This window comes from Balearica regulorum, chromosome 6, assembly GCF_011004875.1.
Source record: "Balearica regulorum gibbericeps isolate bBalReg1 chromosome 6, bBalReg1.pri, whole genome shotgun sequence".
NCBI classification, from domain to species: Eukaryota; Metazoa; Chordata; class Aves; order Gruiformes; family Gruidae; genus Balearica; species Balearica regulorum.
Window position 1 is genome coordinate 38,612,931 of NC_046189.1, and position 12,820 is coordinate 38,625,750.

At 39.7% G+C, this 12,820-nt stretch overlaps 1 protein-coding gene across 2 annotated transcripts in view; it reads left to right on the forward strand.

The window, feature by feature from the left end:
* Nucleotides 1-12,820, forward strand: part of ARHGAP15 (Rho GTPase activating protein 15) — a 333,201-nt gene that overhangs the window by 302,233 nt on the left and 18,148 nt on the right. For both annotated transcript variants that reach the window (XM_075757250.1, XM_075757251.1), the window contains one exon: nucleotides 6,247-6,352. In XM_075757250.1, coding sequence (XP_075613365.1) covers nucleotides 6,247-6,352 — 106 coding nt within the window. The remainder of the gene's footprint in view (nucleotides 1-6,246; nucleotides 6,353-12,820) is intronic.

Genomic DNA, 12,820 nt, shown 5'->3' on the forward strand with positions numbered 1-12,820 from the left:
CCGTCCAGATGCTCAAGTCTGCTCTTTCTGAGCAGAAAACCCCACGCAAGGCTGTAACAGTGTATGAAATACCAGGAAAGAGCTCGACATATTTTTCTGAAGCTTGGTAGAAGTTAGCGGTGAAGCACAATCATTTCAGTCGGGATCAGACTCTCCATTAGCTATCAAAGTCCTAAGTCTAATTAACCCCCAAAGCTGACTGACAAAGATCATTCCTGGTTTATGCTGCCTAACCGGTTGTATGTACGCTGGGCATGCAGTACCTAAGTCAGATGCTGCTTTGTTATAATTAGGGCAGCAAATTTTGTTTTCTGTTTGGTACTTGCTGTTACATATTGCATGTAATGTATGGCACTGTTAAGGGAAAAAAATTGGAGTCAAAGTGCCTGGAAAGTTAGGTCTGCTCTGTAGCACTGTGAGATTGTTGACATCTGCCGAGGTTGGAGAGCTCAGTAAGCAGGAAATGGGGTGTCACTCTGAGTGGTAGTTTACCATTATCCTGGCATCCTAATGAAGTGTCTGCAGTGCACAGAGCTTCTGGATGGCATCTTAACGCACGGCTAAGCAAAAGCACTTCTCTCCTTGTCACTGTCATCCATCTGCCTGCACCCTACTGTAGCCAATGGGATGGAACCATGCTACAATGTGCTATAAGCCATTTAGAGTTGCACATTGCATAATCAGTCCCATCAAATATGTAAAAAATGACTATTATTGGTTATTTCCCTCAAACTCCGGCACCTGGAGTTTGATACATTAAAGTTTAACTTTTGTAAGTGCTGTTTTTCCCCATTAATTCCACATATATTTTTGTTAAATGGGACCGAGTTGCAAACTCATTGTCTTGGGTCTTGCTAATGGATCGCAAAAGTTGTATGAATATTCATTGCAAACTCCACTTTATATCACACAGGATGAATTTATCAATTGCCCATATAGAGAGATTTCACGCAATTCTCATTTTCTTTTGCAACATCTATTTCTGAAGCATGAATAAAAAGTAAAATCAATTCAGATCACAAATTGGTTATTTTCCTTATAGCAAACATTAGTTAGTTTGAATGCTTCTTATAGATTTTTTTTTCAAACAAGAAAATATTTTATAATATATCTGCACTAGACGATTGCCATAGTGTACTGCAAGTCATTAAAATTGGGACTTTTACGTTGCATACAGTAACATAAAAATATCCTGACAGTAAAAGTGATACGAATAATTTATCTACATATTTATACATAAAAATCTCTGTATGACAGCCAGCATGACTTCCAGAATATGAAGCCTTACCAAATGAAAGCAGAGTTTTGGGCAGTTGACGTCTCTGGGGGAAAAAAAAAATAAAAATCAAGCCAACAGAGCACTCTCTTTTAAGCAAGTTTTCATTCCCTGATAACACCCAAGCTATCAAGGGCTGGGGTTAAGCATTGTGTGACAGGGCAAGCTTCTAAAATGGGCAAGAGCAAGATGAATTGGCTAAGTCGGGTGTTTATTTATACAAACAAGAGGGCAGAACATAATTTAGTTGCATCAGGAATTTTTCACAGACATTAAAACTATAGCAAACATAACAGCGGGGATGCTTGCACAGCAGCACAGTGGGGAAGCTCACAGAGCGTCTGCCCACACTACGGCTGGCTGTAGCCAGCGCCATAAGTCTCACAATTTCATTAGCACTCGAAAATCCACCTAACCCACTCAGTTCCGATTAAAAAAAAAACCAAAAAACAAAAAACAAAACAAACCCAAAACCCAACGAAACACAAAACAAACAAACCCAAAAAAGCCCCAGACAAGACCTGTCTTTCTCTCGGCAGCTGAATCAGTCACGAATTGTTGGAAAAACTCTTGGCAGACAGATTTTGCTGTAGCAACAGTGTGTGACGTTTTAACCACAGCAGAAATCTTATCCAAAAAAAACAAAACAAGGTGAGAAGAGCCATGTAAGAAAATCAGAGAAAAACATACTTAAAAACCAACAGCAACAACAAGAAAACATAGATTAGGTGGCAGATCAATAGTTTGATACTTTATGCAGAATCATAAATCACTGGTTTTTTTCAGCAGTTCAGCTGTGAGGCTCGAGAGCATAAAAAGAAACCATGGCTCGTGATAAAATTAGGCATTAATGTGAGCCATAAATGCCATTTAACATTAAACATGCACAAGCCACTGAAATGCCTGGTAAAGGGAAATGGGTGCTATAGTAAAACTATACAAAGTGAGTCGGACATGAATAATGCAGCAGGTCTGAGGAGGGTCACGGGTCAGACTCCAGTACCTTACAAAATAATGAATGCATGTCAGGTTAGAGACATACATCCCTTCCTAGCAAACGTGAGTTATTGGAGATAAACCTTGGACTTCCTGTTCTGAAACAAAGTGGCTTGTTGTAAACATCTACGTCCATTTAAAATTAATGATTAAAAGAAAGATTTGGTGGGATTTGCTTAAGTATTCTTTATGGACACGAGTTCTAAAGGTTACTTTCTTCATTCATTTTTACCCAGCCACTGTTAATGTTACAGACACATCATGTTTTCTTCTGTGCTCAAATGTTTATCCAAAGCTCATTTACAAAAGAGCTTATATAATATTAAGTGGGTTGGTGGTTTTTTTTTCAATGCATTCTTCATTTAAATATAAACAGCAGAGCATCTCCACAGTTTTGCTCCGTTAAAGGGAGCCAGCCTTATTTTAAAAGACAGTAACCCAAATTCTGAATGTATGTTCTATGAAAATATTACATGGAAAACCATCTGCGATACACTTTGGAGTATCTTGATCTGCTGAAATTATCACCTACGTCTTCCATATTTTGCCCAAAAAATGCAAAAAGCATTGACCGTCCTCTCATTCTTTATTCAATGTATGTGATTATGACAACTCTTTTCCTTCAGAAATCTTCACAGGGAAAAAGAGAGCCTAGCTTTCCAAACTGGGAACCTTTTCCCCAGCTTTTCACCATTTTTCACAATAAAAAGAGTATAATGAAAAATAACATTATTTCATTTTATCAAAACTGGTCTGCTCCATTTTCTAGACTTAGCTGGAGAATTTAACAGCTGTTCAGAGTGTTTTCCTTCCTTTGCACCCTGTACTGCCAGCCTTCATAATACACCACAATGGGGGAAACCTTCTCCACAGCTATTTATACAAACCAGGACACCCACGTTTAAAGATTTCCTCTTTCCATTTGACCATGGTAAAGACAAAACCTCATAAAAAAAAAAATATTCTTAAAAAATCATCCTATTTCAGAATCTGAAAGGAGAAAATTTCTAGGAAAGTGGAACTCAAGGCTTTACAGAAGAAAAGCAAATACATAGGTATTGCAAATGAAACATAAGATCTTGCATCTGATCTGTTAAATATTCCATCAACAAGGTCAAGAGTAAAGACAAGCCCAGCCACAAAAACTGAAGCGAGAGTAAGCTTTAATAAAAAAAATGAACAGTTTATCCTCTTCAGCTTCTCAAGTGGAAAAACAAATTCTTTTATACTAAAGAAAAATCAAGCGTGTATATAGCATTTTAAAAAGCACCAATATCGACCATTTTAATGAAAGAGTACCCAATATTTTCATGGAACTATAAAAGGGAGCGAGACTAAGTGTTATGGCAAAAAGCCTGGGCTCAGCAGCTTTGTGTGGGAAATGGTGAAATGTGACTGTGATTTATAATGAGAAAAGGTATCTACAACATACAATTTTCTACCTAGCTGCAAATAATAATTCATAGTGATGTCCCTTCCAGATAAAATACCTTTGCAATGTAGGACTCATGTGGTAAAATGATCATGATAAATGTCAGACCAGTGCAGGTAACGGCTTTACAAACCATTAAGATTAGCTGGCTCTTTTTTTTTGATGATAACAGTAACCATGCTGTGACTCTATGTGGTAATAATATCTCAGTACTGATAAATGCCAGAGCCAGGCAGAGGTGTTTATCATTCCCAGTTCAGAAATGCTGACTAAAGTTACCACATGTTGCCTGTTTTTTCTTCTTTTACAATAGGCAAACAATTAACAAATAGACCGATTCATAAAATAATTTTATGCAAAATTTCTACTGGTTTTCTGCTTTACTGCCTACCTAAATATCTCCTTTCCTGTATATTAGTACTGTGACTCTGGTACAGTAAGACCTAAAACAAAGCTTTCTACCATTGTCATTCTCTCAATAAATAATTTATTTCTAAATTAATACTGCTCTTTTAGTTTATTATTTCTTTTACAAATACTCCTTCTGTGGAAGCGCAGCCTCTGTAAGGTGGCTGTTTCTGTAGGGAAGGTGATTACCAGGCCGGTATCTGTGTTAATCAACGCAGAACAGAGACTCTTCCTTCAAGAGAGCACGATAAAGTTTTACTGTACGACGCTTCCTTGCAAATATCCTGCGACAGCGAGCCTTTCCTTCCATTGAGTCTTTCCCTATCTCAGTGTTTCAGTTCTACTCAAGCCCAATGAATTCTCAGGACGAAACAGAATTAGAAAATAAACTAGTTGAGAAGCTTTATTTCAGAAGTTGCAGTACAGCCAGGGCAACCAATCTAAATATAACTCATCTAGTGAGCCCATAGCATGGACACACACCAAGCAGCACAAATAAAAAGTCCACAGAATTTGTACCCCCTTACTACAATAAAGTCACTTCTGCAAATTTCATATCATTTTCATCTGTAGCTTCAGTCAAATTTCCACTGGACAGATCATCCATGGGACAAAAATAATGTGGCAGTACTAATGTGGCAGAAAGCATCAAGGGGTGACTGGGTTGCAAGACTGGGGGAGTTTGTGCTTGCAGAAGTTAAGGTTCTGTATCGGTCAAACCAGAACAAGAGTAAAACAAACAGAAAGCGTATTCTTCATTTGTGCGTAACTTCATTATCACTATTGTCAACGGCATGCCTTCCTACAGAACAAATCCATAGGAAAGCTTGGGGGGGGTTACTGGAAAATAGTACCTATGCATTGACTACTTTGAGCTCTTGTCTTTCATATTTATATAAATGTTCAAACTGTAAACAACACAGGTATATACATCTATGTTTGGGTGTATGAAGTCTCAATCTCAACGGGAATTAGGAATATGCGGAAGGAATGTTATCCTAGTAATTTTAATTTTTAAATTCAGTTCGATTGCAGGAAATTTTTGCTTGAAACTCTTTCTTGGTGAAATCTTTGAATCAAGGCACTAATCACCATCTATGCTTATGCAGCACCTTCTGCAACTGGGATTCAATCCTGATTGAGATCTCTGGGTGCTAGGGTAATATGAATATTAAAAAGGAACGTATACGAAGAATGATAGGTGATAATTAAATCATAGATGATGAGATCAGAAAAGTATTCTCAGGTTATCTAGGGCATGTAACATGCAAGATGTTTTCCCTACGTCAGACCTACTGGTACCTTATCTAATCTGTTCCTAAACGAAAGCACAGTTGTACATGACTTTGCTTTAGTTGCAACATCTTATACAAATCGATGAAATAATCAGTCAAACCTTTCCCACGAAGCTATGAATCATGCACCATCAACAGGAAGGTATATCTTCACAAAAAGGACAGTAATGTTCTTATCACCTCAAAAGAGAGATTAAAGCTCTTAGTACTGCATTCTTTATTACTAATTGTAAGTTTGAAATACAAAGTGTTTCCTACAGACATTACAGTTGTGAGATGCCACAGGTATTAGAAATCAGCTACACTGGAATAGTTTCTCGAAATAATTGATCACCAGAAAGTATGACTGAAAAGAATAGCAAATCATTTTATGTCTTCAGACATGGTGGGGTACAATGTTAGGTATAGAGATTCGTAAATATAGCTGATTAAATTATGATGAGAAAAAAAGGACAACAAGGACTACCTGGGAAGTGCATCCATCACAGAAGTTGCACCCTTGGACGAATGAAATTCCAAAGTGGAATTCCACTTGACACATGGGTGTCTTACTATTTGGAGGTACTTTAGCTTAGGATGATGGTCTAAGAAAATAAATGAAAAGCATGAGAATATAATTCTGTGACCCAGAAAACGTATCTTTAACAGAGAACTTTCAATCCTTGTAAATTACTTTTGCTGTCTATTAAGGTGACAGAAGGCATGATATATTGTGGTTTTAACCATATATTAATGATAGCTTTTCTTGTTAAGGTACCAGATACAGTACTGGGCAAAGCAATGTCCTAATATGGCACTCAAGTGGTTGTTTTATTTTTTTATTTTTTTTTCCCCCCCAGAAATCCAGGACAACACCACTCGCATAAAATCCATAAGGACCCTGGTAAAAAAGCTCCCTAGACCAAACTATGACACAATGAAAATTCTCTTTGAACATCTAAAGAAGTAAGTAGAACTGTGGTACTAACAGATTGATAATTTTAAAAGGAATCGGTGTGTGGTGTCCAAATCCTATTGAAAATGTCATCCAAAATACCAAAGATAATTACATTCATTGGCAAAACAAAGCATGATTTATGGTAGCTATGTATACCCTATTCCCGCTCAAGAAGTCACTATGTCTAAGCAAAAGTACGAATTTTTCCTCTGCTAGAAAAAAGTCAGAAACACGAGGATTACTGTGCTACAGGTATATTGAATTGGGCAAATGCAACATCTTCCAGGATTGCATTTGTTCAGTTTGGTTTGACTTTCTCCAACGATAGACCTTTTGATCACTCTATTTTCACCATTGAGACCCCTGCCATTCAAACTCCTTGATTGAGGCACGTACTGATAGAAATAACCTCACCCAAGAAAATACATTATGAGCTCTTGTACCTCACGAGGAAGCTCGTGACAACACAGAACATCTAAGAAACGCTGAAGAGAGATTTGGAAGTGCATCTTTGTTCTCATAATGTTGCTGAGATACCACAGAGGCATAAAATGACACTGTGAGGATCCACCTTATCGGTCCTCTGTGGTTTCCGCACTCATTGAGCTCTATTTGCAAGACACGTCAGCCCACGAAGTCAACCCAGGTTCTCATGTTCACCTTGGGTTTTCTTCTCATGTTTCTAGGCGTTAACAGTGAAAATGTACGTAGACCACGTGCTCACTCGGAAACCAACCTGCCACTGTTTGACTTGCAGAATGACTGGGCAGAAGTGTCAGACCTCAAGATAGGGGCACATGAAAGGCAGGATCCTGTTCCTCCCTTTGTGGCTGTCCTGCTGTTGGGATTAACTGGTACCATTTTGGGCAATCACTCCTCAGCCAAACTACCCTTAAAACTGAAGTGCCTGAGTAGGATGTAGGGCTCCATGGAAGCCCTGGGCACAGGGGAGTATTTCATCCCAGGAATGATATAATGACTCCAGTGAGTGAGTAATAAAGGCTCCAACTAAAAGACTACTCTGAGCTTATAATGAATGATGCCTTTATACTGGTCATTTGTGCTGCATTTTCCTGGCATATACCTATAAGAGATGTAGATCCTTTATCTTGTTTTGCAGCTTCCAGCTGAAATTGCAAGATGAAGTCCATATAGTCATGGGAATGTCCCCATTTCATTAAGCATGGAAGGATTTTAAACAGTCCATGAAATGACTGAGTTTGGCCTTGCAGAAAAACACTTTTCTATGTATTCATCTGACGTACTGTGTGCACACATTCTCTCCTTCAGTGGGTTATCTAGAGAAGGATGATAATTTATTACTGTCAATGGAAGAATAATAACGGAAATTATTTCCTGGGAAGAACCTGAGTGCAAGAAGTGGGTACACGCTGTCAGCACAGATATGCCATATACAAAATTTACTGCACCATATGTGGCATTGATTCTAACCTGAAAAAAGTTTTGTTACCATGTCTTAGGGGAGAGATATCAGGTATACACAATAAGTCTTTCATCTCATAGTTAAATCACTTGATTGAGACTCAGGAGACGTGGGTTCAGCTCTTGGCTTTGACCGGATGTTCTGGGTGACCTTGGGTAAATCACTTAATCTCTCTGTGCCTTGGTTCCTTGTTTACAAAATGATGATAATACTTCCTTTGTCTGCCTTGGCTTTTTAGAGCATAATCTGTTCAGGACAGCAATTGTTTCCTGCTGTGTATATGGAGAATAACTGGCAAAACTGGGCCAAGACTGGTGGGTTTTGGAGAAAAGAAAAAGAAAAGGGGAAAAAAAACCCCCATACTAAAATACAGACAATAAAATACTAATACTTTGTAATGCATATGTACACAATACTGGACTTCACTAACACTCTGTAGATACAGTACTAACCGAAAGAAGCACATGCTCTTACCTAGGTGTCACTGCAGAGAGCATGGTGACGCTAGAGGTATACTGGCACAATATAGTGGCACAGAGTGATGGAAGGCAGGAAGCTGTGATATTTGAGTCATCTGGGGGTCTGAGCATTATGGGAGCGAGCCTGAGTCTCCCTGAAGAAGGTCAGCCTTCTCTGCCACACAAACACATCCTCGGGGAAGGATAGGGCTAGTCCATACGCTTTGCTCCGTTGATATGGAAGCAGGAGTAGAATAGACACTGAAACACCAAAAACCAGATAAAAACTGATATGTTCTCTTGAACTTGTCGATGCAAAAGACAGGGACCAGTCTGAATAGCCTCGTGGCTCCATAAATTAAAATAAAGAAGCTTACATGCATTGCTAGCAATAACAAGATGTTTGTATTATGCAAATATATGCAATGTGTGTTTGTTTAACCTAGGAAAAAAGACTAGTTTGCAGAGGTTACAAAATGTAGAACTCTCACTTTTAGGTATACTCTTCAGAAAAGGGGTGCCAATATGCATGATGTGCCAACTTCACCGCTGACTTGCACCTTGTGCCATCCTCTTCAATCCCAGGGTTTGCTCAGCATAAATCACAGGAGGTTCAAAAATTTTGAATTATTTGAAAAAAATAAGCAAAAACTGGTTTGATTTGAGGCATAGTACTGCAATTTCTGTATTTGCTGATGGCGATGGCTGTTCTTGCCCAGTATTGAACTGAACTTCAAGGAGTTTCTGATGGGGAGAAGCTGAAGGACCACAGTTATGCTGTTTCTATGGCATTCCTCTCTTTCTCCTAGCCCTTCCTTTTCTGTGACTTCTGTACAGCACGTAGAGCATATGTCTCACTGACACACGGGAGCTCAGCACGAGAATCCAACCTTTGCCCAGAAGGCTACGCTTATCCTAAATCACTGACAGCAGCGAGGCTGCACTATGGTTTCACTCTGCGGCGATCCGGTCTGCAGGAGTAGGTCCAGATCAAGCACAAATAACAATGTGAAATGCACTTCAGAAGGGTCCTCCTTTAGAAACCCAGACAAAGCAGCTGATGAGAGAGGCTGCGAGAAAGGCCTGGCAGCAGGGATTAACACCAGTGCCATATATCTTTCTTAAACCAAACCCTCTGAAGTTGCAAGAAGTCACAGTGCAGCGTATGAAGCCCACAGGAGGGGATTAAAAGCAAAGCTTGGGGTTGCAGTACCTGTGCTTTTAAAGATCTTTGCATTTGATGGGAAAAAAAATCAACCCACCAATGTCCCCTGTTCATCTTTGCATGAATTTTATTCTACTCATAAGCAGAAGAGACAAAATATGGGGCTGAACAGACATATCACATAGCTCTTGTCAGTCTAATATCATAAGAACTGGTTTTATTAGAACTCATACTGAAAATAATTGAGCACAACTACTATTAGCTTATTCATACTTCTTCCTGAAAAAGAGCAAACCAAGCAAATATACTTTACACATGAAGCAAATAACAAAACCCAACCTAAGTAGGGATTTTCCCAAATAAAGGGCTACAAAAAAACCCCTGTTCCACTTGAACATGTTTAGAGAATATTTGCTTGCTATATATAGCCCAACCACTGCTGTCCCATTCATTTGTAAAAACAGCATCCCAGTTCCCTAGGACTCCACTCTTTCCTGTTGCTTATCTACAAGCAAATTTTACTCCCAGAGTGAGCTAATTGCAGGTACCGGATAAAATTGATATACATTTCTTGTCCTATTTTGCAGGCATACTCAGGACATCAAATGATGCAGAAACCTTGTATTGGCTCTCTGCACAAATCCAAACTGAGAGCAACCAATCCTTATCTAATAAATCATTATTTGTACCCACTAATTCACTCACAAAACTATAATTCAAGTGAGGCAGAAGGAGCATTTCACTGTTTAAGGATCCCACAGTATTTTATGATCGGTACCTAACCTTCTTTCACAGCAGCATCTTTGAGGTAGCTATTACACACCCATTGAGAAACAGAGGCACGAGAAGTTTAAATGGCTTAAAGACTCAGCCTAAGCCATCAATACAATCTAAAAACCTGGAGGGGTATTTTTTGCACAGAGGCTTCTGCAGCAACTGCAAAATATTCTTTCCTCCCTAATGCAAAATGCAGTAGGGGAGAGGAGCACCCTGGCTGGGTCCTCTGCACCACGCTCCGATCTGGCGAGGGCGGACGCAGCTCTGCTCCAGAAGCTGCGTGCCTGCATTATACAGCGCTGTGCCTGAGCTAATAAGCTGTGCTTATTAATGTTAAATTAATGAATCTCAGCCTGCTCTGCTTATTAGGTTGAGCTCCGTGCCACCGCAAGGCAGCCCTGCGACTCCCAGACCCGAGCTGTCTCACATCTGACCAGGCTGGAGCACAGGGCAGCCAAGCTTGAGTCCATCTTTACCCATCCATGCAGACACCCCTGCAAGGGGATATAGTACAGACAAACCCCCTCTCCTTGCTTATTATTTTCCCGCACAAAGGCAGGATAATACGTGTTATTTACAAAAGTATAAAATGGATGTTGAAATAATTAAATGGGAAGACAGGGGCCAGCCTGACGCTACCATCCCTCTCCCTTACGTGGGAAGCACTGAACCCAGATGCCCAACTGTGGAAGATATTCTTCCAGCAGCAGCATCTGCCTCCTTGGCAGGCACTTCAGGCAAGTTGTCTGGGGAGCTCTGCAGTTGCCTCTTGGTTTATCACGTGGATCTGTTACTGTGGCCTATCTGGCTGCCTTGTCCGGGCAGAAGCCAATTCCTTTTGATTCACCTTTGAATCTAAGAAACTCCTTTTTTTTTTTTGCTCCATTTTTCCATACTCTACATAGCACAGCAAGACATTTTCAGATGCCACCCAGCCTTTCTGCTCTTTCAGAACGAGAATGATGATTTTCTTTCTGACTACCTTCCCCATGCCCAAATTGTTCATTCTTATTAGTAATCCTTTACATCAATATCACTGGAAATAAGCTCATCAAAAGTAGAACTTTTAATCTAAGACAATCCACTAATATTAATATATTATCTAACAAAAGTCATGAGTATTGCACAATTCATGCTTTAGTTGTTCTGAAAAATGACCTTCCCCCATGCCCATAGCTCTATGAGCAGAGCGAAGCATCCAACCTTGACAAACGAAACACACACCCCACGGCTCGCAACGTGGCAGCTACATTCTGAAGAGCAAAGGGGTTTGCAAACTACATGCCACTAAACAGACTTATTTCTACCTATTAAAGATTTTTAAAGAAAGAAAAAAAGCCATGCATAGACAGAAGCCCACAGTAGCCCGCACACCAGGACACGATGACAATGTGATGACAAGTCCAGCAGCAGTACCCAGAATTCTGAGGGAAAATCAGAAAATAAAGTTAAAGTATGGCATCTAATAATACTAAGCAGGGGATGTCTGTAAACTTAATTTTTTTTAAGTTGGTGGAGAAAAGATGTAGCAAACATATGTGATTTTCACTTACTAAACTATGTGTCATATCAGCAGTTTCGGGCAGGCTTACATATTAAATCTAGGCTCAGGAGAAACCTTTTTTCACACAGCAGAAAAACAGATTACATTAAGAACTGTACAAGCTTTTTATTAAGAAAAAGAAGTAGAAAAAAAAACAAGGTAAAAGTTATTTAAAAGAAAAAAACAATCCCCAGAATGGAAAAACTATACAACAAATTTCTGTTTGGAAAGCCTCAGAGAACCTGTGGGAGACCTACGGTCCAAAGTGTGGGACGGGCATTTAAATTTTGTTTCAGAAAAAATGCCCAGACTGAAGAATGTGCAGAAGCACAGAAGCCCTTACCTGACGGCACAAGAAAGACTGTTTGTTAAAATTATTTCCTGAATCAAGAGCTTGCTTTCTAGTCAGGCAACTCCTGAGCAGCTCTTGCTCTTCAGCCACGGGACAGCAGCAGGGAGACAAGTTCAGCCTTACTCCTGCAAGCTTGGAGAGCAGCTACTGGGAACGTGAGGAGGAGAAGCCTCCTCTTGCACCAGAAGAGCGAGTAGGTGACTGGCCAGGGACATAAGGGACTCAGTCATCCCTGAGTAGCATTTTAAGATTTGCATGAAATGAATTATTCACTTTCTAGCTTGAGAAGGGCAAATATATATCGAGGCATGCTCTTGCACACGTGCTTTTCTCTGTTTCAGCTATAGAAGAGTTTTAGAAAGGAGCTGGAGCAATGCCAACACTTGTCCCATTTACCATAGCTTCCCGGGGCTCAATTTGGGGGAAGGAGAAGAGTTACATCTATTTCTCTCTGCTAAGTACACATCGGTCTGCTAAACTCTCCCCTTGTAAATTAGTGGGCACAAGAAAATATGTGCCAGGCACAAGTGTGCACGGGACAGACGTAATAATAGAGTTTGGATTAAAGGTTAAAAAAAAAAGAAATCTACTCTTTCTGAAGCACCTTTATGCATTTTATTTTATTCACTTTGGGGCAAGGGCGACCTGCTTCCGAGGTTTTTGCAGTCATGCCTGGTCCTCGTTTTTGTGGAATAAGAGAGTTTGCAAAGTTCACCTCTTCCCTGAAGAATACCTTA